We start from the raw sequence: 27991 nt of genomic DNA, 5'->3' as shown, positions 1-27991 counted from the left end.
AGCACTGGGCTCAGGAGGCAAATGAGAAAAACATAAGGGAAGATGAAAGCTCTAGCATATCGAGGAGGGCTAAAAACAAACTTTACAAACCTCATCGAGGTAGGTTCTATTAAGAAGGACCAATCTAAAGTTCTAGAATATCCATAAGTGATATTGTCAGAAAACAGTTTATCAGCTGGGTGTTAAGAAAAGATGTAAAACGTTTTATCTCTCACCCCACAAACTGTTTTTAGCCCATCCCTGAACCAGATGGTTGATGATGTGTGTAACCACTGCCCTCCTGCCTTGTGAGCTGTGCTCCTGAGGCGGGCAGAGCCTTAGCCCTGGTGAGTTCTAGAATATCCATAAGTGATATTGTCAGAAAACCGTTTATCAGCTGGGTGTTAAGAAAAAATATAAAACGTTTTATCTCTCACCCCACAAACTGTTTTAGCCCATCACTGAACCAGGTGGTTGATGATGTGTGTAACCACTGCCCTCCCGCCCTGTGAGCTGTGCTCCTGAGGCCAGCAGAGCCCTAGCCCTGGCCCTGGTGCCACTCCACTACTGCGTGAAGTCCTGGGTTGCCCTGGTGACACTCCACTACTGCGTGAAGTCTTGGGTTACCCTGGTGACACTCCATTACTGTGTGAAGTCCTGGGTTCCTCTGCCTCTTTGGTGCAGCTGTGGACTGTGTACAGGTGCCACATGGATTACCTGTGCATTTTAACTTCAGTTTAATTTCAATTTTCAGTTTTCTCTAGAGGCAAAACAGAGAGAATGTTTCCTCTCTCTCTCGATGTCCTTGGGTTGATTTTACGAGAAAAAGGAATATTACTTTGCAGCTTCTAAATACCTAGAAAGTGCAAAGACAGCCTGAAAGCAATGGAATCTGGCAGCCAAAGGAGCTGTTGGGCCCAGTAGCACAAGATAACTAGACATTGTCACAGAATTTGTCAACGTAAATGCTGACTCGTCTTCTCTTCCCCACATTCCCTCAGCTTTTAAAACATCCAGTTCCTAACTTGTTCTTGGTATTCTCTTACTTTGTATAATAAGGTATTATTCTTGGATAGGCCTCAAGAAAGGGTAGTAATTTCATGAGTGTGGAAAGTTGATTTTTTTTTCCACTTCATTTTGTAGTTTTCACTGAAAAAAATGTGTATTGAATACCTGAAATAAAAAAGTTCTGTGACGATATCATTTCCTTGATTATCTAACATATAGAAATATACCCACTTTTTCATTGCAGCTTATCTGCAATGGCTACAAGTTTAATCTATGAATGATGTTTGAATCGAGGCACTTACTAAAGAAATGTTTTCTAGAGATTTGATTCTGGTATAATGTGTCTTGCTTTAGTTTCACATGTTCGCCGCATGCTTATTTTATGATATGTGTGACAGCAGAAACTATGATGCTATCTTGGTCCATTTAAACTTACTCTCCTCAGGTGCAGCAGCCTGGGGGGAGTGGAAGCAATTTAGAATGATCTGGAAACCCACTCCACCTATCTTTTACTTTACCATTTCAGTTTCCGCTGTTTGCTAACCTGAAATTGGAAACATTACATGAAAGACAAAAAAGGAACTTCCATAAGAGTTACTAAGTACCAAGGTACAGACTTGACACATTATATACATTCTTAGTCATAGGAAATTAAATATAAACTGTATTTTCCTGTTCTACCTAACCATTCCACCTGCCTTCCTCTCCTCTCCCAACTTGACCCCAGATACTTCTGCTGACCTCTTTTTGTACCATCTTTTGAAACACAGGTGGCCTCTTTCCACTTTAAAACAAACAAACAAACAAACAACAACAACAACAAAACACAACCTTTTAAGGGCAGAAATGGATAAAAATTATAAAAAATGAAAGAATCATAGGCTAGCCAAGCAACATTACACTATTAAATAATCTGTTCTTATAGAGTAACATTTGAGCTTTATATTTTATTTAGTAAACATCTATTGAAAAGAAAAGTAAGAAGTCTCAGTTTCTAAGTTAGAATATGATTAATTTCATTCTAGTGACATAACAGAAGTTGGTGGCCCTATCTAGAAAGACTATGGGCCTGTGGCTGTATGACCTTAAGCAACTAAAGTTCTCTGAACCCTAATTCTCTTATTCGTTAAAGACAGTAATGATATTTACTTCACAATAGTATGTGGTGTTTAATCACTTTGTCCATCCCCATCAGAGTTCTGGGAGGAGAGAGAATAAAACCCAGCCTATACAATACTTTTCTCATTCAGTAATCTGGGATTGGGGCCCAGAAATTTATACGCTAAAAATGGAAACGAGTGATTTTGTTATGGAGCCCAGTTTAGGGTGGACTGTCCTAAGTGATATACTATTGGTTCAAGAAATAACAATCTTTAGAGCTAATTTGGAGAATAAAATGACGTGTAGTTCAGCTTGCTTTAATACTTTTGCACAATTGAAGATTTAGCTGTATATGTATTTACAAGCATTTTCTTGTTAAGCTGATTTTGAGAACAATAAAAGGACAATTGTCTTTAGACTTAGGCATACAAAACTTAGTAAAATGTGAAATGTATTTTTATGATCTTTCAATCCCTTGCTTTGGAAAAATATATCCTATGTCTTTGCATTTATAAGAACATATAATTCTCTAAAGGAGTAGATAGAAGAACCAACCAATTATTCCCTTTCCTAGATGTAGGTGTTATTTAGTACATGAATAGTATAGTAGATGCTTTTCAAAAGTTCTTAACTTATTCCCATGGTAACATCTAAGTAGTATGTATAAGAGACTGACTCAGTAGATTTTATCATTGGATAGAATTATTTATGTACACTTGAAGGGTAGTGCATATTTAGCAATTTTCTATCCACTTCTGAATGCATCTTGAACTTTTAAATTAAATATATGGTCCACATGAAAAACAAAGGCCAACCTGCTATCAAAGCTACAGAATTGGAGTTGCTCTTACGGTTCGAAATTGCTCTTGCTTTTATAACTTGTGGGTTTTACATGGAATGTTTTTTGTGTAGAAATACAAAAAGTGAAAGACCATATCGATTTTATTGCCAAAGGTCGGCAATTGATGGTCCACTGGCTAAATCCGGTGCAACGCCTGTTTTTGTAAACAAAGTTTTATTGGAACCCAGCCACACATTTGTTTTCGTGCTGTCTTTGGTTGTTTTTGTTCTACTATGACAGAGTCGAGTAGTTGCAACAGAGACTGTATTTGGTTCTTAATACCAAAAATATTTGTTATTGGACCCTGTACGGAGAAAGTTTGCTGACCCTCGTATCTAGACTAATTCTATGTCACTTGATCCCGTACCACGCTGATGATTAAATTCTGGGACTGAGATAGTTCAGTTTTATTTTTCATTATACCAAACCTCATTCAAGAAGGATTTGAAGGTTTAAAAGAAAGCATATAATTGTAAAATTACTGAAATGGAGATATAAAAATAGGGCTCAAACTGGATATGGGTATCTTAGCTACCATAATTTAGGCTTAAGTTTGGCTTTGAGATTTGGAGAACCTAGAGCAACAGGGCAAGAATGTAAGCTTTTCTTTCAGGAGGAAGGGAACATTGCATTTCCTTTCCCTAATCTCTCACACGCCCAGGTATATATTTAAAACAACTTTCTCAAAGTGATTATGAAGTAGACAACACTATATTATATAATGGGTAAAGGACCAGAGCAACATTTGTATTGCAAATGAATGGAATGTCATATTTTGATTCATATAGTGACTTTCCAACACGAGCTGAGAGTATAACATTACAGCATGGCATAGTGAAGGCATACCTAGGAAGGGCTAGAGTCAAAACCTAACAAATAGCATTTACTGATATTTGTATTGACATTACATGATGTATTATATTCTGGAGAATGGTATTTTAAATAATGTTGCTTCACAGCTTCCCCCCACCACTCCAAATAAGGACACTATAATTTGCCCAATGGTGTCCTCAGGAAATACTATTAAAAGATAATAGAGTGAGAGATACAGATCACTACTTAATGTTGCGGAAGATATATTAAAAAAGAAAAAAAAACCTATACCCTTTCCTGTTTATAATTTAATAGATTTCTCTCCCCTTGTATTTTCATTTACATTCACCTGAACTCTTAAAAAATGTCCAACACATTTGTGTATCATTTGAAATTTAGTCTAACTTTGAAGGTTTATTTATAATGACTACTTGCTAAAAGCTGTTTCTGAAGTTTGTATGGGGGGGGGCGGGGGAAACATCTACTACAGGCCAATCTTAACTTTTGTAATGAAAAACCTATTTAAAATTTTTCTTTAGTTTATTTGTGGTCAAAAAGAAGCTATAAGGAAGTAGAGGCTTAAATTACCAGAAGTAAGAAGAGTTTAACCACAATATCGGCTTTTTTCGGAAAGTAGTAGACGGTGGTAATTAAAAAGAAAAAAACTGGAGTAAGCGAACCTGAGTTGAAGTCCCCAGAATTACCTTTTTTGGTTACGTAACCTCGGGAAAGCTACTTATCCTCTCAAAGCCTTGGTTTTCTCTTCTGCAAATTAATTGCTTTTGATCGTCCTGTGAATGGCACACTGCAGGCACTACAAAAATTGGAGATGATATTGTTACTACTGTCAAGGACTCATTACAGAAAGGAGATTGTGATGATTTCTTGGCATGGAGGTACATTTAAAACAGGTTCTCTATGAAGCAAGCTAAGGATGCCACTGCTGGGTATTTGGGATACATGAAAATTCTAGCTGTTTTCTAGGCACTCTTTCTCAGCTTACATGTTCTCATAGAAAGGTCTGGGTTGTATACACTCCTGAAATACCAACACACAGTTTCCTGGATAATTCCATTTGGGGGGGAAAAACATACTTCCCCAAAATCTGTAAGCTCATTGAGGTCAGGGACCGTGTCTGTTTTGCTTATAACTTAAAATCATGCCCTTCACATGGAGCACACAATCAATATTTGTATTGCAAATGAATGGATGTCAATGAATAAATGAAGATAAAATGGTGCACCAATATTTGGGCCCCTTAAATAGTGAACTACCTCAGAGAATTCACATTACAACTTAATTGAGAAACCATTTATTTTCACATCACTTTAGAGGAACACTAATACTCTACTCATGCTCAGATTTGTTCTTACAATAAAAATAATGCAACCACAAATACAGGAATATAATAATTCTAGACCATTGAGGCTTTTAAGTGCTTGTGTTCATTTTCCAGAGTTCTTTTCTTCTTTTGCTTTCATGACTTCTTGTCACATTTACTAGTGTTACTCAGCCTGCTGTTTGGGGGAACTGTGGATAAGTTTAGTTCTATACATATTCAGTCTCAGGTCCTATGAGTTTTTTCATTTGAATGTATTTAGCAGAACCTGGAGTAAACAGAGAGGCCAGGGCAGGAGATGAAGATTTGTGGGTTATCTGCTTAGAAGTGATGATTAACTGAAGGTTTAATATTCCTTAAAACAATGGAATACCTAGTGTTATCTAAAACTGTTCTCTGGTAAAATACATGTAAAAGTAAAGCATATAGCTTTTGAACATAGAAAGCATTGAGGGCCACCCCCACTCCCCCGTCATGTCATTTAGGTCCTTTGTGTCCTCTACGTTATGCTCTCTAGTTCTTTTCTTACCATAGTGTAAGACATTCACTTTTATGCTCTTCCAGTACCCTGCTTTGGAAAAATATATCCTATGATCCAGAATTTTTATAACATATACTTCTCTGAAGAAAGATAGAGGCACTATCAAATTATTGTCTTTCATATCATCCAAGCAAATTATTGTTTTAGTTCAGAGAATGGAATAGTGGCCTAAGAGAGAATGTTTTCCAAAAGTTTTTAACTTGCTTTCAGGGTAGAGTGTAAGTGATATGTAATTTAAGAGACTGTGACATGGAGTATCTGTTATCATTGGATCAGAATTATTTACCTATCCTCGAAGAGGGCATATCTCTATAGTTGCAGCAGAAACCAGAACAGCAGCGGGAAGGAGAAAACAGACTGCTCCGATTGAAAAGAATGTTTCTGGGAGGCCTTACAAGTAGATGGACCAATATTTTTGTATTCCCACAGTTTAATGGCATTCTTGATTACAAAATTTATTTGTGGTAACTCTAGAAGGCATAACTAGGATCAATTTAAGGATGAACATTGTATCAATCAGAGTTATCCAGAGATGGAACAGCCCATCTCAAAAAGTAGCAAGTTTTGTTAGAACAGAAGCATGTCAGGGATGCTGCTGAGTGACTTGCTTTGCTTTATTACTCAGGAGAATAAGTAAACCAACCACCAAAGTCTTTTTCAAATTTGCAGTTCTGTGATGCACTGTAACGTTTATACACACAGAATAAGAGAGAGAAAGCAAGACGAGATTTTAAACCTTCATCATCCTAGGAATTCCTTTTTTTAAATCTTTGCTTTTTTTTCAGTCTTGTGTCCTGTGGGCAGAAAAGAGGAATGGGAAGCAAAGGAGTGGAAAAATGTGGACCTGGAGGCAAAATTGGCAGTGGCCCCATTTGGCTAGTAGTGCACGTTTATAGCAGATGCTTCTACTGATAATTTAAAACTTGAGAGCCTAATAAACTTCTCTTCTCATTCCCTTCCTCCCTACTCCAACGCCCCCCACCACCGCCCCGCCGCCAGCCCCACACCAACACCCCTGCTGCTTTCCTGAGTTTAATATGCTATATGACTATTTAGCAGGAAGACAAAAGAGTAAAGGTCACATTTAAAAGGCACAGTGTGTTTTGCCTTTTCAGTATTTTGCCTCGAACTCATTGGACATACGTTTTTTATTATGCAAGTAATAGGTTTTGGAAGGTATCTGAAGTGCTTCTGTGCCTTTAGTTAATCAAACTGGGGGGGAAAAAAAAAAGAAGAAGAAATTAAATCAAAAAACCTTATAAGCCTGCACCATTCTATTTTATTGTATTATGACACCCAGTAATTGTGTGTGCAGGTTTGTTGTTATTTTCCTCAGTGCTTATAGAATTACCGATGCATTTACGACCAAGCAGAATGAATCTTCTAATTGGCACACTAGAGCTTAAGGAATGTTTGTTTAACCTTAACTCAGTTGAATTGTTTATACTATAGGGATCTGAGTTCAATTTACTTTAGCTTTTGAAAAAAACCTTCTTATTTATAAAAGTTGAGCTTCTAGTGACCTCCCTGTTCTGATGTTTTCTCTACCCTCCACTGTGCAAAGAGAACAAAAAGCTAGTGTCTCAGTTTTACTCCAAAGAAACTAAACTGCTTCCTTAAGTGGGTTAGTTCTTACGATTGAAAATGGTAACCAGATGTTAACTGAAATCCCTAGCATTTCTCCTTCAAGCCCAGCTTCTAATTGTTTGATCTTTTTAAGTTTCATAGAAACCAGATTGGATATGTGAATTTCCCAAAGCAGGAAAATGGGAAATGTTTAATACAGCTTTGAAGATACTTTCTATGTACTATTTCTTTAAATTCACTTTCTGTTACTTTTACCTTTTAAAAAGATGCAGAATTGAAATTCTTATAAGTAATTTATTTCAGGTCATTATTCTTTTCATATTTCTTTAGAATTGGAAAAAAAGTCTTTTTTAAAAAGAAATGAGATGTTTTTGTTTAATTTTCCAAAGGCTAAACTGGACTTTGAATGGCAGATTTAATTTGTGGAAACAAATCATATTCATATTATATTTCAATGAAGAAAGACTCTAGGAAAGAATAACAAACTCCATCATATGGGACCTTTTAAGTGACAGTGTGTGGATTAACTAAAAGGGCATTTAGGGACTCCAGATATGGTATGTTTATTATGCTAGTTTATTTTCAGATTTAGCTGCTTGAAATATTTTAGACATTTTCTCCAATTTGGGAGGCATTTGGGAGCATCTAATCATATTTGCAAGACTGTCTCTTAATTTTTGTACCACTTTCACTTTCCACTTGCCCTGGTTACAAATATTGTTGAAACCTCTTGAACCACTTCCTTTTGAGACTTGACTTTCCCCAGTTAAATAATATTTCCCTCTGGATATCCTCTATGATTTTTTGTTTTATTTCTGGCTGAAATTGCTTCCTCCTAACAGTATCTCTTCCTGGATGTCCAAACTACAGTTTGGGGGGAAAAAAAAAACTTAAGGAAAAGTAGATATTTTTTCCTTAGCAATGTTTCCCTAATTAACCCTCAATAATCTGACTTTCACCCTCTTCCCTCGCCGCCTCCCAAAAGCGTCCTTTCAAAATTTACCAAGAAACTCCTTTTCGTTACAAAATATAGTCACTATATTTATGATTGCATTATTTTTGGTACAAGAGCAGATCTGAGCATGAGTAGAATATCAGTCTTTCTCAAATTATACGAAATTGAACAAAACTATAAATTAAGCTTTAATATGAATTCACTGACTTAATTTCCCAGCGTCTTTGATCTTACTCTAGCGGTGTGTCTCAAACTTGGTGAAATATGTGAACCAGAGTGAAACAAACACCTGTCCTCGCAGAGAGTGGATGCTACGGGGTCTAGAATTTTCTTAGAAACCCTTTTCTCTCTTAAATTCCTTAATACTGCCCGTTCCTGCTTCTCCAACCTTTCCGACATCTGCTCTTCCTGCAAGCCCAGATGTTCTCCAAGACATTTACCCCAAATCATCTTTTTGCCCCTTCTCTTAATACTTCATCCAGAAACGTTTTAACTCTGCAGAATTAATAATCTCTTAAGGGGATATAACCTTTAAATAATGTCAAATCCTAATCTGTACTCTATTGGCAGAATTTTGAGAGAGTCCAGAATTTCAAAGTAGCTGTTAGATGTTTTGATTTGTGGGTCTCACTACCTCAGCATCATCTTCCACCCCAGCGTTACCCGTGGTTCTTGCTCACCATGTTTCTGTTCGTATGGCATTTCTTTAGGCTCTAAAGTTCATAGACAGTCCTCTCTCTCCTTCAACCACAACATACATTAGACACCAAACTCCGTAAATTGTGCCTCTTCTTGGCCATGGCTCCACATTCCTTACTTACAGTCACTGTGCCTCTCTCTTGTGCTATCATAGTAGCTGTTTAATACTTGCCCTGGCTGCTGGCCCCTTCTTCTACAGTACACCCCACCACGATGGCTAGTTTAATATTCCACAAACACCGCTCGACACACTTCCCTTCCTTGCGCATAGATCTTCAATGACATCTCATTTCCTCCTGAATGGAACTCGTAGTTCTTAGCCCAGCGTTCAAAGTTTGCCATGCCGTGGTGTTGGCCATCTCCACGTCCCTGCTGTACAATGGTTCTCGGGCCTCACCTCAGAAAATTATACCAGAATTTTGAGGAAGGAGGATGGACCTGGCCACTGCTATTTCTTTAAAAACAAACAAACAAATGAAAAACAACAACAACAAAAAACTCCCCAGGTGATATTAATGTGTGAGCAGGATGGAGAACTACTTCAATTGTCCTACTCACCTTTGCCTGATCACTTTTGAAAGCTTTCTCCTTTGCATTGCTATTGAAGTTTTTGTCTCCTAGAATTCTCACCTTTCTGCCATTTCTTAAAGTCCAAATTAATATATAAATTTACCCATAAATTCCTCTCAAACTAGAATTAATGAATAAATTATCTGAAACCTCATCACATATTGTTCATACATATCTGGTGCCCAGAGTATGTTTGTGCTATATTTTTTATATTTTTTGTGGGTTCATCTCATCTCCCCTTCTATATTATAAACTTGTAAAGCAGAGAGTGTTTTATTCATCTGTTTATACACTATTCTGCGTAGGACAGTGCCTTGCATACATCCAGTAGGTACACAACTAAATGAATTAGCAATTGAAAAAATAAACCCGACAATACACTAACATAGCTGAAACTTTCCGTCAGATATTCAAGTACCATTTGCTTCTTTTGAAGTTTAGAGGAAAAATAGTGTGTATGATCAGAAACAGCTGTATGGTAGAGCAAAATGGAATGAGCTCTGGGCTGTGTCTGAGCAAAACCAACTGAAGAACAGAAGCCCATACCCGCTGTGTTCTCTGCAACCTTGTTTTAGTCAGTCAAATCAGTGATGTCTCTGTTTTCAAAGAAGGAAGAATTCCACCAACTAAATAATAATAACTCATTTCAACTCTTTTTTTAAGGAAAAATAGGAAAGTCATATGTGAATCTCATCTTCTATGCAACAAAATGGTCCATTTAGAACAGGGGAACTCTTGGAATTTAAAAAATCTTGTTTAGCATTCCACCTCATTATCAGAGTAAACAAACAAGTGATTAAGGGATGTAGAGGGCAGAGATGACTTTCAAGGGGCCTTGCTTTCCTAATAGCTCACTTTACATTTCATAATGATCAGAAAGTAAAGGAAATCCCTATCTGAATGTTTGCTTAAAGAACATGGTTTGGGCAAAGTTCTACCACAGTGCCTACTGATTTGCTAGGACTTGGATGCTCAAACTGAGTATGCACCAAAATTGTCTGGAAGACTTGTTAAAATCATAGATTACTGGGCTCTGTGCTCTCAGTATATTTGATTCAGTAACAGTGGGGAGGCTGGTTAAGAAATAAGTTTCCAGATGATTCTGTGCTGGTCATACGCCATGTGTTGAGAACTGCTGTGCTAGGTACCTCTTTATTACAGGTTTCTAGAAACACAGAGAAATTCTGCCTGTTTTCTATATAAGCAGTTAGTTGCTAAACGATTCCCTATTTGCCTCACCAGGTCCCTGAATCAACCTTCCATATTGGTGGAAAGCTGCATTTCTAAATTTACACAGACACCAAGCCCATTAATTATGAATTGACGTACAAAGTCTTGGTACATGTTAGCTTAATTCTTTACAGTCAAGGCCAATGATCCCATTTGAAAACAATAGCAATAAGCAGCTGAATATAAATTGTCTTTGGATGAGTTGGGCTTGCTTGAAGATAGTGGGATCAAGGTAAAAATATGGACACATGATTTATGCCAAATAATAGTTACCTATCTCTCCAAAGAGCAAGATGGTACTGTGGAAAAGAGGGATACTGGCTTGGATTACACTGTCTATATAAAACTGTGACTAAATTACTTAATTTCTTCAGTCACCTTTCATTTTACAGAAAATGAAGATTTTTAGATTTAGATGATCTTTAAGATCTATTCCAATTGGAAAATACATAAATGTATAATAAAGAATGAGGGAGAATACCTATAATGCCATTAACAAAACAATTGATTCTGAACATATTTCTTCACAATTTTTTTATACATGTTATATAATTTTCTAGCTTCCTTTTTTTAGCATACTGTATATCAGAAACACATGCCATAAGACCTTTGTAAATATTATTTCAATGACTACATAAAATTATACTATTGGATGTATTCAATGTTTTTTAAATTTAATTTTCTTAATCTAGATTTTTATATTTCTAATTTTTTGCTGTAGCAAATGTTGCAATAGAAAAACTCACAGAAAATTTGTGTATAAATATTTTTCTAGCTTTCTAATGATTTCTTTAACATATGTTTTTAAAATTAATATTACTGGAAAGAAGAGTAAGAATTATTTCTGAAGCTCCTTATTCGTGTTGTCAAAATTCTACCTGAAAAAGATTAAGGCATTTCCCATTAGACATGCAAGAAGTTTTCTATCTCATCATACCTCACCAAAACCAAAACGCTGCCATTTTAAGTGAGCTTGTTTTAGGAATGAGAACTTTACCTGTTACTCTGTGGAAGTATAGCATGGAAATCCAAAGTCACAGCTGTAGTATAAAACAGATTACGTTTCTGCTGGAAATTGGTACTTGCATCATAGAAGGAATGCTGGGAATGCCAGAATGGCAGGCACATTCCGTGTTAATCTAAAGACTCATCAGATAACCAAGTATCAGGAACAGTGAGTGTTTGCACTTGCACTAGTTTGTTTGCTCAAAGGTTCCTATTTGGGTAATAGCATATTAAGGTTTATCAGCTAGACCTTATTTTGCGTGGTGCCTGAAATTTCTAACTCGTAACTGTACAGCATGACTGTAGTATGCTGAGACTGATTTTTGTTCTTGTCTTTCAGAAAGAAATTCTATTACTTTTCACATAGAGTATTTTTAAGGCATCCTCTGTTATATCAGAGACATTTTGAATTTTATTTCATTTTATTAATTTTATTATGGTGACATTGGTTAATGAAGTTTTAAATGATCAAAATTTTAAAATGATCAAAATCCAGGTTAATTTCCTATACATTTTCAGTCTATATAAGAGTTAATTGATATTTTACAGTACCTTGAAAGATACACAATGTGAAAACGACTCAAAGTTATTTTTCTCAGAGAATAATATCTCTTTACTTAGAAACATATTCTAACACCTTTATTTATTTATTTATTTGTTTGTTTGTTTGTTTGTTTGTTTATTTATGTGGTGACATTGGTTAACGAAATCCAATAAGTTTCAGCTATACACTTTACAACTAAGGTATATATATGTTTACACTGTCTGCTCATCTCCCATAGTTAGATTTCTTTCTGTCACCACATATTTGACCCCCTTTACCCTGTCTACCTCCCCCCACCCCCTACCCGCTACCCTCTGGTAACCACTAGTCTATTGTCCATGACCATGAGTCTCTGTTTGTCATGTTCATTTGTTGCTTTTAGATTTATATCCCACATATAAGTGATATAATGTGATTTTCAATTTTTTTCTCTCTGGCTTATTTCACTTAGCATGATTATCTCGAGGTCCATTCATGTTGTCGCAAAATGTCAGTATTTTATCTCTTCTTATGGCTAAGTAATATTCCATTGTGTATTGTACCATAGCTTCTTTATCCAATCATCTATACATGCACGCGTGCACACACACATATGCATGCTCACACACTTATCACCTGTACTTTTGCCTCCTGCCTCTTTATACAATAGTTTATCTCACGTGTTTTTATAGGTGAAAATTTGAAATTATGATAAAAGTTTTGCCATATCAACATAATTTAAAAATTTTTAATAACTTTTCCTATCAATAGTTTTAAGTTAGCCTTCTTTTATTACTAACCAAATGCACTGTGCTCTCTGCCTTATATACATTAACTCATTGAATTCTCACTGCTAATCCGTAAAATAGGTATTTATGTTTCACAAGTGAGGAACATCTCATAAATGGTGGAGCTGAGGTTTCTTTCAAAGACTGTCACTCTCCAAGCCTGAGCCTTTAACCACCATATCTAGTGTCCTGAAAGTGTATGAAGAATATTTGCTTCATTCTTTTTAGTATTTTACTATATTGCATACCATAATTTTTAACTATGTCATTCTTGATACATAACTAGAATTATTTCAACTAGTTGCTATAAAATAAAACTTTGCTACAATATTCATTTCTGTTACTTTACATTTTGGATATTTGAGTGTAATGATGAATTACTAGGTCAGTGGGTAAAAATATTAAAACTGGTTCTCCCTGCCAGATACCTTTACAAAAGGATGTTTACTATTTTTTTTTTTTTACTTTCATCAATAATACTAGCTCTCTACGGATCTTTAGTAATCAATGTTAAAATAGTTTTTACTATGACAAGGTTAAAAATGATATATCGGTTGGATTTTTTGATAGAAAGGAAGTTTTCTTGCACAGTAATTTAAATTGTTTTCATTATGATACTGTTTTTTTAACTAATATTTTATTTGTAAATCTTTTTTATGCTAAGAATTTAAATAAGCTGTTTGTTTATAGAAAGAAAATCCAAATGGCAAAACTAAGAAAATAAGATCATGAAATTCAGAAAAAGTTATAGAAGGACAATTTAAAGTATAGCATATCATTTTACATTCATAAGACTGACAAAACCCAAAATTGGTGATATCACCTATTACTAGAAGGAATTCTGGGAAGCAAAGTTCTCATATGTTTATTACCTGTGGAAATGTGCAATGTTGCCTTTTGAGGGGGAAAACAATCTGGAAAAAAATGCATAAAATTTAAAATACACTTTTTAAGCTAGCAATATTATTCTTGGTAATTGATTTGGTAGAAGCTAAAGCATCGAAACATAATAAAATATATATATATATAAACCTTAAAATTAACAATGTCAATGAAGTAGAGAAAATTATTTTAAGTAAGGACAATCAAAATAAGGGAAATGAGATTACTATACAAAGTTTGAGTAGTAAATAGTTAGAGAGAAATATAGCAAATTATGTTCCAAACATCTCTGGAGAGGTGAAAAATTAATGTTATGTATGAGTATAGAGGAAACTATGATTTTATAGAATCGTATTAAATTGTGTGGAATATAATATGCTCTTAAATATGTAGAAACAACACACTTTAAAAGTATGGTATGCTTTAAATAGTACCTGGCACAGCTTCACATTGGCCTAAATATTCTTCACCTCATGGATAACAGAATTATTAGGCTCAGGAGGCATTTCTGATTTCCCCTTGGCTCTGGGAGCGGGGCCAATTTTAAGAAAATTGTGAAGTGAATGAAATTTGTCTTAAGTGATAGCCCTATTCACCCACTACCCAGGTCCCTCCTTACCTAAAACACCCAGTTTAGGGTCTCACAAGAGACCCTAGCTGGCCAGGTCATGTCTACCACTTGGGGGCTGTTGCTAATCACTCATGAAAATGTATATTACTTTGTCATTAGTTCGTGGGTTTAAGATTTCACTTGCTTTAGCAAATGCACTTGTAGTGCCAGTAAGAGAAAACTGTGGAGCTCAGGTCTAGACAGTGTACGTGAATTTACTACTAATGAGGCCTTTTCTTTTCCTTAGATTGAAGCTACCAATGAGTGATTGTTAACATATCCTTCTCTATGGTAAGAATGCCTTTTGAAGAAACATGAGATGGTAGCATTGAGTTGGGAGAGAAGATTATTTCCTGTGTTTTCAAAATTACCTTATGTCATTCTATTCAGAAGTCTTAAATTGTAGGCTTTAAGACACATAGAAGAGGTCACATTTTGTTTCTTAAAAAATATTAACTCATTGATTTCTCCTAACATCCACCTAATGTTGGTATTGTTATTACTGGGAAGTCTGAGTTTTATAACCATAATTTTTTTTTTGAATGACCTTGAATAAGCGCATTAGATTATCAACTGCTTGATTTGAAAATGGAACATAAGACTGGCCTCATAAATATCTTACAGAAATATTATGATTGGATTAAATATATCTCCAAAGATTTTAAAAATAATGCTTTATGAATAAGAGATGTGTAATTCTAAAATACTTGTGGCATTAAGTAATAAGCCATTGAGAGAGTTGATTCTTTTTCCCATGTCAGTGAATTATATTTTCTTAAGACTTAATTCTCATCTGAATTAGTGTGGAATTATTCTTAGAATAAATTTTAAATCAACGACTCTCTCTTCTCTCTCAGATTGCTCACAGTCCCCAGTGCATTATTATGCAATGTTAAACCAGATATGACTGGGTTTTATTCATTGCATTTTAAAGAAGTCATGCAAAATGACTTTTAATAAAACAGGAAGAGGGAATAATATTTAGTTAAATGAAGTATCACAATGTTAATTATATACTAAAACCTCCTGTGCCATTCTGTGGAATTTGGTATAAGGAGTGTCTGTCAAAAACTCATGTCAAGTACTTAAGTAATAAAAGAACCCAATTTAAAGCACCAACCTCATAACAAGGATTATGAGAAGAACATTACAGCCAGGAATCAGGATATTTTATAACAAACACTAAACATTTAAATTTTATTCAACATGGTTCTTGAACAAGAGCTAGTTGGTGTTGGTGGGAGAGATAGCATTGCAAAGATGAGTGAGACCTCTCAAGTAACTCTAGGGCAGCAATGTGTATCCATGCTTCTCAAACTTACGTGTGCATGCAGATCACCTGCGGATCTTGTTGCTGAAAAATTCTAATTTGATAAGGTCAAAGTTGGGGGCTGAAATTTTTCATTTCTAACAAGCTTTCAGTTGATGGAAATGTTGCAGGTCCAAGAATCATTTTTGAGTAGCAAGGACGTATGCGTTTAACTGTAATATTAGATACATTAAAAAACAGTATGAAGGGCAGAAATAAAATGTCCTGGGAGAACAGGAAAGGAAGTGACCAATTCTGAATGTATCTAGGACGGTGTCACAGGGAGAATATTTGGGATATAATAATAATTTCTCATCCAAATTTTGGAAGAAGAGCATTCGGCAGCATAAGCTGCATGCTGGAGGCAAACAGGTCTATAAGTTGGAGTTTCAGGGACCAACAAGGAGTCAGTGTGGCTGAGGAGGAAGAAGCGGGGCTGCTGTGACAGAAACGAGAGTAGATGAGTAGGATGGGGCAGATGTGAAGCTCCTTGGTTGCTTTGGCTAAGGAATTTGATCTGTATTGTGCTGGCGATTGTAAGAGCTATGTTTTTGGAAGATGACCGACTATAGGGAAGAAGATGGATTAGCGAAGGAAAATGAATTAGAAGCAAGGAAACTCATTAGGAGACTTTGCAGAGATGGCGAGACCTTAGATTTAGAGGATATGATAGCATTTAGAAAGGTCAGGAAGTGTTTTAAAAAGTCTAATTTAGGATTGGTGAGAATCGGAAATCAATGGGAAGTGGAATGAGGGACAACTTAAAGATGAGGTTATGCTTTCTGGTTTGAGGGAGAGATGGCAGAAGATAACAGGTTCATTTAGGGCAGCTGTTCTAGAATGTAACTGGAAATGCTGCTCTGAAACAAGAGAGAGATTGAGAAAGGTAAAATCGGGAGCCAGTGGCAAAAAAGCGATAATGGATAAAGCAATGGATGCAAATAAAATCAAGTTTAATTTGGAGAGAAATAGTAACAAACATAAAGAGGATAGAAATATGGGGGCTGCATGTATTAAGAGGAGGGTGTCAAACTCCAGACTCGATCTATATCTCAGTCCTTTGTATTTTAAATACCACTGGAATTTTTATTAGAAGAATGCATTTTCCATAAAAAAACAATTATCTTTCATTTTTTGCATTGTAGCACTGATTGGTTTTGTAATATAACACTCCTAGTGTGGGGAGACAATTAGTATGTGAGAGTTTATGTCTAGCTACAGCCATATACTTAACAATCATCATCTTACTTCCTCTGGAGAATTTATTTATTCTAATTTTTAAAAATGAAAGTCCATGCTTTATTCAAGTTTTCTTAGTTTTTGCCTCATATCCTTTTTATTTTCCAAGATCCCATCCAGGATGCCACATTACATTTAGTCATCATGTTTCCTTAGGCTTCTCTTGGCTGTGACAGTTTCTCAGATTTTTCTTGTTTTTGATAACCTTGGCAGTTTTGAGAAAAGTAGTCAGGTATTTTGAATGTCCCTCAAGTGGGATTCTTAAGAAATCTCTGGTTTGGGGAAGCAAGACCACAGAGGTTCTCATCACATCATATCAAGGGTGTACACTGTCAACATGACTTATTGCTGTTGATATTCACCTTGATCACCTGACTGAGGTAGTGTTCATCAGGTTTTTCTACTGTACAGTTATTATTTTACTTCTCCTTTCAATATTGTACTCTTTGGACGAATGTCATTATGAGCGGCTTATGCTGAAGGAGTAGGAAAGTTATACTCCATATATTATTTGAAATTTCATCAGTATTTATTTTATACTTCGAGTTATAATCCATCATTACTTATTTTTTTGCTCAAATTATCCCAGTTTCGACCATTGGCTCCTGTGTCCCTTCGACATAACTCCATCATTGCTTTCTTTGTCTGTTTGCTTGTTTGTTTTTGAGCTCTTTATTACTTTATGGCACTGTGACACTCCAGGCTCATCTTGTATATTTACTACTTCAGGCCTTGAATCAGCCAATTCTCATTTTATTGAAGAAAAGCATTAGAAACCAGTATCTAGGCACTAGGTATATAGTCTGATTTTTAAATTGCTACAGTGTTTTTTTTTCTTTAATCTGGTAAGATTTCCAGACATCAGATAATTGGCAAAAATACAGTAATGGGAGTTTTCTCCCAGACAGACAATTGTCTTGAAAGCACACACACACGCACACACACCCAATCAGTTCATTTCAATAAAAAACAACAGAAGTGGTATAAAAATCTTTTAAAAAGTCATTTAAAAAAATCTATGGAAGGAACTTTTCAGCAAGCTTTCGAAAGTAAACATTTCTTGAGTTTATTTCATAAGAATAAATTGATTTATTTCCTTTCATGCTCTTCTTAATGGAAAATTTCTTCAAAGAAGGAATCTATTAAACTTTTGCAAAAGCTTAAGCATAATATTACTTTCTTGAGCTTATTCACAGATTAGAAGAATTTCCGGAGCTCAAAACTCTTCACAGAAATGATCTCATTGACCTTCACAACTTCTCATAGGTCAGAAAGAGGGTATACATTAGGACAGGAAAGCTTAATTCCTAGTGTGGATTTAGAACATCAAGGAAGAGAATGGTTTAGAATTTCTCTGTGTTAAAGCACAAAGTTTTCATCATCAGCTCTAAAGGGTAAAAATCCAGAGGAATACCAAGCAAAAACCTATGACCAAACTCTTACGGTAATGAGCCAGTTTAATTAGATTTTGTAGCCATGTTGTATATAATTCATTGAAGATCTTGAGGTTCTATGTATATGATTCTTCTTTAAGCGAATTCTGAAAATTGAAATATTCAATCCAATAAACATCTGCTAAGTGTCTACTATAATCAGTGTTAGATATGAGAAGGTAAATGTTTTTTGTTCTTTATATCCAAACAGTCTAGTGGTGGTATCAAGCACAGAACCTAATTTATCATCCATAAGTTAATAATGAATTCATGAATGTAATATCTTGTACTAATCCTGGTAAAGGATTTGAAGAAAAAGACTTTGTTATTCAATGAGAATCTTATAATCTAGTTGTGAAGAGAAGGGTATACAGATGAAGCATGAAATAGAAAGTATATTACAAAGAAAAATTATTATTTAAAAATTAAATATCTTTAATATTGATGCTAAAAGAAACAAATTTCAGTAATTCTCCCTCGTTGTATCCTTATTGAATATAATAGTCTAATACTGTGAATAAGTAAATGAGACTTGAGTTTTGTAGCTATGTATATGGGAAGCTCTTGGACAAATTTATTTTCTTCTGGGTCTTATTCTATAAATCTTTTTTGCTTCAATCTAATGTATGTGTTCACAGAAAAGTTTTCAATAAGTAAAGCACTTGGAATCTCCTATTTCAATGAATAGGTAACTTTGTTTCTTTTATATTCACTTCTCCTTCATTCTTACTAAGAACTAAAATGTATCTTTATGTCCTTTTTTAAAAAAACGACTTTAATATCTTTTCCTACTATCTTTCATTTTTAATTTTTACAAAAGTATTTCAATGTATTGGCTTTTGATTTTTATTTGTTGGCCTGCTGCTCACATTCAATTATTCATTTACTTATGCATTTAACAAATATGTAGCAAATACTTATATTCCAGCGGCTACTGTAGATACTGAGAATATAGCACTGAAGAAGAAGAAACAGTCCCACCCTCATTGAGCTCACATTCAAATGGGGAGAGACAGGCAATAAACAAATAGACAAAAAATATATAAGCTGTCAGATGATGATAAATCCTATGGAGAAAAATAAAGCAGGAGTAGACTTAATATTCTGAGATTTTATACAGTGTGCCAGAAAATTGAAGTTGTCATCCCTTGAGAATAAACAGCATTTATATGAATGCCACTATCTGAAATCTCTGTTGTTCTCAGGATTGTATTACTGATCAGCAACGTTATCAATGAGGGAGGTCATTTGAGAACCAGGAAATGACTGTTTGCTTTACATGGCAGCCTGCCTAGGAAAACCTAGAAATATTCTAAAGGTGGCTTCACTCCTTAGGGCAGATGCATGATTAAAACAAAAATAAGGGCAAAACCTTGACAAATAGTCCTTACTTTTAACAATAAGATGTTGGATGATTTCTGAGAATACTTAGAGAAGTATAAAAACAAAAATCAGTGCTATTTCATATTTGAATTAATAAATCTGGACCTTGAAAACTCTTAAAATTGTCTGTGGAGTATCACTGCTTCCAGAGCCAACATTTTGGAGACATGACAGTGAGTGGTGTCATCAGACATTTTGTTTCACAGTTTATGGAGAGACACCTATAGATTTTCATGTTTTGGTAATTTAGAGATGGAGAATGGCACATCCATGTCCTGTTTTCCTAGAATGATGCCTCATGGCCTCCTTATCTAAGGGCTTGACCGACTTGATCTGGGAGCTAGTCCTGTTCTGGTTTCTTTATGAGAGGGAAAGAAATCATTTTAACCATCAAAAAATATATAAGAAACTTTTAGAGATTTCTTTTCAAAAGTAGACGTAGGCAAGTTATTATTTATAGTTCCTGAGTACAGGTACAGTTGAGTACTACCTCCTTTTACGTATGAAAAGTTAGCAGTAGTATTGCTAATAATGCTTTGGGGGCTATTGCTAGGTGAGAGTCTAGGAATACCTGAGTTATCCCTGTTATAGTAATTTTTTCCTCCAAGTTCCCAAAGGAATATAAATGCACTGGACAGTAAGAAAAACACCAAAGCTAAATAATTCTTTTTTTTTTTTTCCATTTCCTCTCTTGTAAAGTATGTGTAATAATTGTTTCTACCCCACTGTGTTGTTGGAAGTTATGCATAACTTACTACATAAAAGGCATAAGAAGCTAAATTTCTCTGTTGCCTCCTTGTTTATTGAAGGACTAATGATGTAATGGTCTCAAACATGGCCTCTAGAGTTAGATTTCCTGTATTCAAATGCTCTTCCCACCACTAATTAGATAGATGACCTTGGCAAGTTATTTAACCTTTCTGCGATTAAAATAAAATGAAGAAGAAGAATACACAGCAGATTTCTGTGTGGAACAAATGAATTAACACAAATACTTAGAACAGAGCCTGACATATTATAAGTGCTCAAGAACTACTTGTTGTTGATATCATAGCTACTGCTACTACTTATTTATAGTGTGGCTTTGGCCCCCAAATCTGAATGTGATATTCCAAAGAACTAGGCTGAATCACATAAAGGTCTCCTTTTCCCTATGGCAGGAAAACCCAGGAGCCACCATCTTAACTGGCCAGGGTCTGCTTTGCCTCTTTTTCTTCAAACCCACATCTGACTTCTCAGCTCTTATACTCTAATGTTAGTCTTCTAGGGGCAGAAGAAACACATCAAGTAAGACCAACACCAAGAATGTATGTCCCAATGCCTGGAAAGAGCATGTCCTAGGCCACTTATAACTGTGGCTGAATGTGGAAGAGTTTAGAGAGAGAGTGTGAATGAGAAAAAGATGAAGGAAGGCCCACCTAGAAGTGGGACCTGGGCGGCTGAACAATCCGACTGGAGAGAAGAGACATAAGTGGAAAAGATGGTCACAGGCCACTCGAATTTTGCAGGCTCTTGAGAAAAGGAATAGACTCTAAGAGGTCACGCTTCAGTCGTTGCCAACTTTAACATAGCCAATAAAATGTCTTTGGAGCTGAAGTGACCTTACTCACTTGTGGGAGACCATGGCCAAATCTGTAAATCAAAGGGTATATTCGGACACACTTTTAAGACCAACTGACCAAATATCAATTTGCCTACGGTCATCTCATCAAAACCAACTTATGTAATAAAAAAGTCTAATTCGTTAAAAGCTAAAACATGGAACATCGACTTGCTGAATGAGCAATTAATTCATGGGGAACTGACAGGCCAGTATTTTATACCAGGCCTAGCGGTGTCTGCTGCTACTGGAGGCAGAGCCCAGGCAGCGTGAGGACCAGGTGGGGCCACTGCGGTAAATGGGAAAGCGTGCGGGAAGCTGTGCTCAGCTCCAGCCAGCGGCTGCCATGTAGGGCATGGACCAGGTGTTACCAGAGCATCCAGGTTTTCAAATGCAGGCTGAAATCTTGATTTTTATGTGAATCGTGCTGACATTTGCATTTTGTCAAACACGTAAAATTAAAAACAAAATCAAAACAAACACTGCGCGAGCCAAATGCACCCCATATGTAGGCTCGACTCAGCTTGTGCCCCTGTGGCCTGCAGTCTTGGCCATACACACTGGGCATGCGCGTACCCAATTTCCTGCTTTCAGCTGGGTGAGCGGGACCCAAAACACTACATTGTATGGTAATTCGTAATTTGGTGAGGCATAAATTTGTATCCCAAATGCTCCACGGTTGACTTCTGAATGTTATTTACTTAGCTAGTGAATGTGCTTTGTTCTCTGCCTAGATTCTACATTTCAATGTGGCTTCTGGGGTTTTTAAAATCAAGTTTGAATACACAGTATCACTCATGAAACAAATAAAGCTTTTTCTTTTAAAAAGGGATGTAGGAGTCGGGAGAGGTAGTCGACTTCTAAAGCTGGAGAAAGAAATGAAGAGAAAGTTAAAAAGTTTACTAAATATTGAACTAGGAAATAGTTTGAGGCAGAATTCAATGAAGCTAACAATAGAAACTGTGAGTGGAAATAGCATTTTTCGGACCGTGGTAGCAAGAATTAGGCAAGAAATATAAAGAGATCACTTGAAATTTTTAGTTATACTTTACTTCATTTTATAGGGAAATTTACATGCTAGAGTATTTTTAAAAGATTGATTTTGATTTTAAAATATTAGTTAAATATTTTTGAGAGATGAAGGGTAACCCTTATGGATGTCAAAAACTGTGATGCTTCATAAATAACTCAATTCTTTTTAATATTTAGATCCCTCGAATAGATTGCTGAGGGCAATGACTACTCTTTTTATTTTTTTTGCTATTTACTTTTATATTTCTAATACAATGTTCTGTTCATAGAAGTTTCTTAATAAATCAAATCTTTGAATTATTTAAATGTCTTCCAGTTTTAAACATTTATGGCTTAAATATATATATTTTTTCTATCAAATCCAGAAATTTCATGTGTGGCTTGGATAGTGAAGGGGGCCATGCTTTGGACTTGGAGAAATATAAAATGTACTCTGTTTTTAACACCAAAACAATACCGTCCATGAACTGAAACCCTCTCTTCTTAAAATATTTAGTTGAATATATTATGACAGGAAGTTTCTTCCAGGGTTATAGTGTTTCCTGGCCTAGAAATAACATTGCATGAAATAGTCTTTGTGTTTTCCCTTTTGAATCCATATCAAAAGGTTTTGGCTGAAAATGCCAGGTACACATATAAAATGAAGTATTCGAATCATCATAGAGCATTTAGATTGGGGTAATGGAATCTGTTTGTAGTTTCCTTCAAAGTGTGGGTGTATGCAACAGGGTAGACCCTTCAAGCTGAAGGCCTGATGGCAATTACGTGGAGAGATTTTCTCCCACGCCCACATCGCCTGCACCAGTTCCTCTTGTCCCTTTGAACTATTGTACTGTCCTCCAGCATCTTGGGATACAACAAGCAAACGGAGAAGCTCTAGAACAGGAGCTCAGATATTAAGTTCAACTGTCTGCATCCTTTTGTTTGGCAGAGAGGTTTCTCTCGTAGCAACAGAACAATTACAAACTGAAGAACCAACCAATAGCCCAGACAGCACAGAGTTTGTCGAATTGTAAAGGACTTAATTAATGGAGAGTGAAATTTCATTTCTAATTGTTGCAGTTCACTCTTCCTTCTTTCTCCTCTCTCTTCTGTAAAGCCCTTCTTTGAAAGCATTTTACTCTCAAGTGAGAAATGCTCCTGGGAAATTTTTAAAAGATAGGATTTGGAGATGTCATTTATTTTCTACTTTTTAGAAGCCACTAATACCTAATGTGAAAGATGACTGTGAGGTCTTGCATAAATAGTTACTTGAAGGAACATTATCTCGCAATTGGTCAACAAAAGATGCCATGTGTACAGAAATTACTTAATTTTTTTAAACTGGATTTCCATCCAAAATGAGGAAAGTTTTTATAGTGATAGCAATTCTTTTATACATTACATTTTTTGGTTATTTTTGAGATACTCATATCTATATCCTCTCTGAAGTCATGTGTTTACCACACTATCATGGGCTATTTATTTATTCATTTAAAAAAAAAACTTTTTAAAGCACCGGTTATATGGAAGGCATGTTGATAAAACAATTTTTATAAATAAATCAAAGAATAAGGGAAAATACACACAAACATTAATTTTTAAATGTTCGAGTATTATACAAGAATGTATTCTTCTGAGATTATTTTGGCAAGTTACTAGGATTTGTTGGCAAAGAGCTTTGTCCTTGGTGAAATAGCTGAAATATCATTTGCTTTGGTCAATGTTATACTCTGTATTTTGACCTAACTCTGTGCTGTCTATAACTAAACCACAAATGTTTTTTGGACAAAACATGTTCTTTAAATTTTTATTGGGTTTTATTTTCTGCCTGCTGCAATTTCTTCCTTGTAAAAAATCTTTTAAAAATGCATATTTGATGTTTAAGATCTGTGAAAAGTAATGGTGATGATGAAGTCCAGAACAAAATATTCAGTGTTTTGATTTTTTATCATTATTTGATTTCTGAACTATCTTCTATCTTAAAAGGCTATATAAAGGAGGGGGGAGGAAGACTGGGTAAAGGGGGTCAAATATGTGGTGACAGAAAGAAATCTAACTATGGGAGGTGAACACACAGTGTAAATCTATATATGCCTTTTTGTTAAAGTGTACAGCTGAAACTTATTGGATTTTGTTAACCAATGTCACCATGAAAAAATGAAAAAAAAATGAATATAATCAAAAGATTTAAAAAAGGCTTTATAATCTTTCCTCCCTATCTCCAAATAATACTTTATAAATTTATAAAATTAGTGCCTTAGTTTTTTAGAGGAATTTTATGATATTACTTCAGATAATTGAATTTTCCCTAGGGTACAATACTAAATATAAAAAATGTTAGGTCTGCTAAATTAGAAAAGTTCAATTATTGTTATTTTGAATATTGACTTTTAAATATGTTCAGAATCATTGTTGCTTCTGTTTTAGTATTGAAATAATTATATTCTTTAATCTGAAGAAGTAAATACTGCCTTTTAAAAAATCTGATAAAAATTATTTGTTTTCAATGTTCTTTTGCTATTAGGTAATTTGGGCTCTTGGGATCTGCTCATTTGCCTGCCTTCTAGGAAAGCTGGTGGAAAACCTTGCATATCAAAGGAAGACATGTGCCAGTTAGGTTTACATCAAAAGGTAAATATTATTTTTCAAATGTGCACATCGAATCAACCCTATGAATATTACTACTTGTATTTCTTATTCTATAATGTTAAAAAAAAAAGACTTGAAAAATTAGATCCATCTTTGGAGAAAATTCCAACAACCGTGTCTTATCCACTTTACCATAAAATGGTCACTATTTTTTGTCTGATAGGATCTCCCTCAACTTCAGCTATCAATAAGGACCCAGTTTTACCTAGTAGGACCCAAAACTTGATCTAGAAGTCTATTGTCTATGGAGTATTACTTACCCTGTCCACATGTTCATACAAAGTAGCAATGTCTTTATTCTCTAGATCACTGTTTTGACTTCTTCAAACTAAAATTGGTATCCTGAATTATAATAAAATTTATTCAATTTCTTCTTAACTTTCAAAATTGAAATCCAATATTTACTGTCTGTCTCGTGTGAACTTCTATAAATGCTTTTGTTAGCTACATGTTATCAAATGCCTACAGTGTGCTAGTCAATGTACTAGAAAATTTACATATGCTCTGGTTTTGATACCTATAACAAGTCAATGAGAAAAGTGTTGAAATCAATACCTATTTTTCAGTTTTAAAATATTACTGTAGTAGCAATCCCCATCACCTGATATTTCTGCAATTGACAGTCGTGATACCTCCTTCTTCTTTTTAACTCTTTAATCCCTTGGCCTTTGGGCTGAACACAGCGCTTTGGTTCTTCTTGTACCTTCTAGCCATTCCTTCTGTTTTTTTGTTTTGTTTTGGTTTTCTTTCTTTTTTTTTTTAGCTACCTTTCCTCTGCCATTCTCAAATGTCTGTGTTCCCTTACCCCACTTGCAAGGTTTCAACTACCATTTGTAGTCGATGGTTCCCAAATCTCCATCTGAAGTTTAAAGCACTTTCCCAGGCTTCCGGCTTGTAGACCAGTTGAACATCTCCACTTATATGTCACACCGACATCTCAAACACGACACGGAAACAACTAACTCATTGTTTTCTCCAGTAAATTTGCTTCTGCTCTTGCATCTGGAGGCTCTGCAGATCTTCCTTTCTATTGGTCACAAGCATGATCGACCACTGTCACTATCTAAGATAGAAATCTGCCCTTGAACTTTGCGCTCTTCCTCTCCCTTGTCATCTGCATTCTATCAATCACCAATACGAAGAAATTTAACTCATAAATATTTCCTAAATATCCTCCAAACTACTCAAGATTTCTCAAATATCCATATTAACTATTTATTCTGGTCAAACAATCACCATTTCTTACCAAAACTATTGCCGAATCCTCCTTATTGATTTTTCTAAAACAAACATTTTGCCCCAAAAATCTATCCTGCTCCCAGTAATCACAGTGAAAAATATAAAATGCTGAATTAACCTGGTTACTTCTGTGCTTAAAATCTTGAATGGCTTCCCATCAACTATAGGATGAAGTCTATAATACTTTTTGTGTCTATCAGTCAATCTCCCAGCAGGAGACAAATGCCATACTCAAAAGGGTTTAACTGAAGAGAAACTAATGAAGGAACTATTTACAGAGGTTTTGGCAGGATAAGAGAAACAGAAAATTGTTAGATACCCCCAGAAACCAGCAACATCATAAAATTTTACCCACCTCTGATCTGAAGAAGGGTATGTAGAAGGAATCATGTAGCAGAACCTAATGAGAGCTGGAGCCAAGAAAAGAGGTCAGTAAAAAGGAGCTATAAAAGTCAGGAGGGTTAGTCATCGCCAAATCCTAGCCCGGCAGAGAGGAAGCTGGGAAGATAAGCTCTCAGCCTCTCTCTACTCCCCGCCTCCCATCTCTTACCAAGGCCTCCTGTAGTACCAGGCACCATTCTAAGTGCTGACATGTTTATCTATGTCCATCTTTGCATATGAGGAGACTGAATCACAGAGAGGTTAAGAAAATTGCCTAAGACCTCATAGCTAATAAATGAAGCAACCAGGATTCAAATTCAGACAGTCCAACTTCAAATTCTGTTTTCTTAACCATATTACTATAGAACATTTCTAAGTAAATATTAGTCACTAAATTTACAGCCTATTCTAATGAATATTCTTAAAGAAAAATAAATTCTAAATGATACATGTTAGATAATCGTCACTTTGGAGCTTGAAGAATTTGAAGCCATGACTTATCAGGTAAATATAAATAATCAAAACAGAAGTTGCTTCAGATTTCGTGGGGATATTGTAGGATTGTCAGGGATTATAGAGTAAACAAAGAAAGGGTACATACTCAAATGAACATTATTAATCATATCAGAGCTTTGGAATTTAAGTGCTTAGTGAAAATGATCACAAGATCTGTTGTAGAAAATGAATAGTCAGGAGTCTCCCTAGTCAGAGGGGAGAAACATAAATTTAAAACTGTATTGGTCTATGTGATGCTGAAAGCGAAGTGAGGTCCACTGTTTGGGATAGCACTAAATTTAGTAACTGGGGCTACATCTCACCTCTAACAGACAGGATCTAGTGTTGCAAGAGCAGAGAGATTCATTTCTAACTCTAAATGTTTGTAGGATTAACAGCCTCTACAACCCGGATGCTGTTTTTAGTAGTAAGGGCACTGGGAACTACTGAAATGACTCTTATTTTAAAGCATGCAAAGACATTTTCAGGTAAATTTGCTGGAATGATAATGGCACGTTAGACATGAGGGATAAAAAGATTTTTTTTTTCTTTGATTAGCTGGTCCTCTTTTTGTTATTAATTCTTTTCCTTATACACTATACTGAACAGCTTTCAGAGGGTCTGTTTTTGATAAAATAAAAGATATGAATATCTGTACGGATCTAATAAAGAAAAAAAGCAGTCCCCTAAGATGCAGTGTGAAGTGTCTATCACTCTCAATGTTCATGAGTGACTAAAAAAAAAATTTTCCCCTCAGTTTTTTCTTATGCTTTATAAA

At 35.3% G+C, this 27991-nt stretch overlaps 1 protein-coding gene across 1 annotated transcript in view; it reads left to right on the top strand.

The window, feature by feature from the left end:
- The window catches only part of CPED1 (cadherin like and PC-esterase domain containing 1), a 251847-nt gene that overhangs the window by 24578 nt on the left and 199278 nt on the right, over window positions 1–27991 (top strand). Inside the window, exon 3 of the mRNA XM_006910573.2 lies at window positions 24974–25080. Within this exon, the coding sequence (XP_006910635.1) occupies window positions 24974–25080 (107 nt within the window). The remainder of the gene's footprint in view (window positions 1–24973; window positions 25081–27991) is intronic.

Source organism: Pteropus alecto, unplaced genomic scaffold (assembly GCF_000325575.1).
Source record: "Pteropus alecto unplaced genomic scaffold, ASM32557v1 scaffold22, whole genome shotgun sequence".
Lineage (NCBI taxonomy): Eukaryota > Metazoa > Chordata > Mammalia > Chiroptera > Pteropodidae > Pteropus > Pteropus alecto.
Note: the sequence above shows the minus strand (reverse complement) of the source record. Positions and strands in the feature narration are given on the sequence as shown.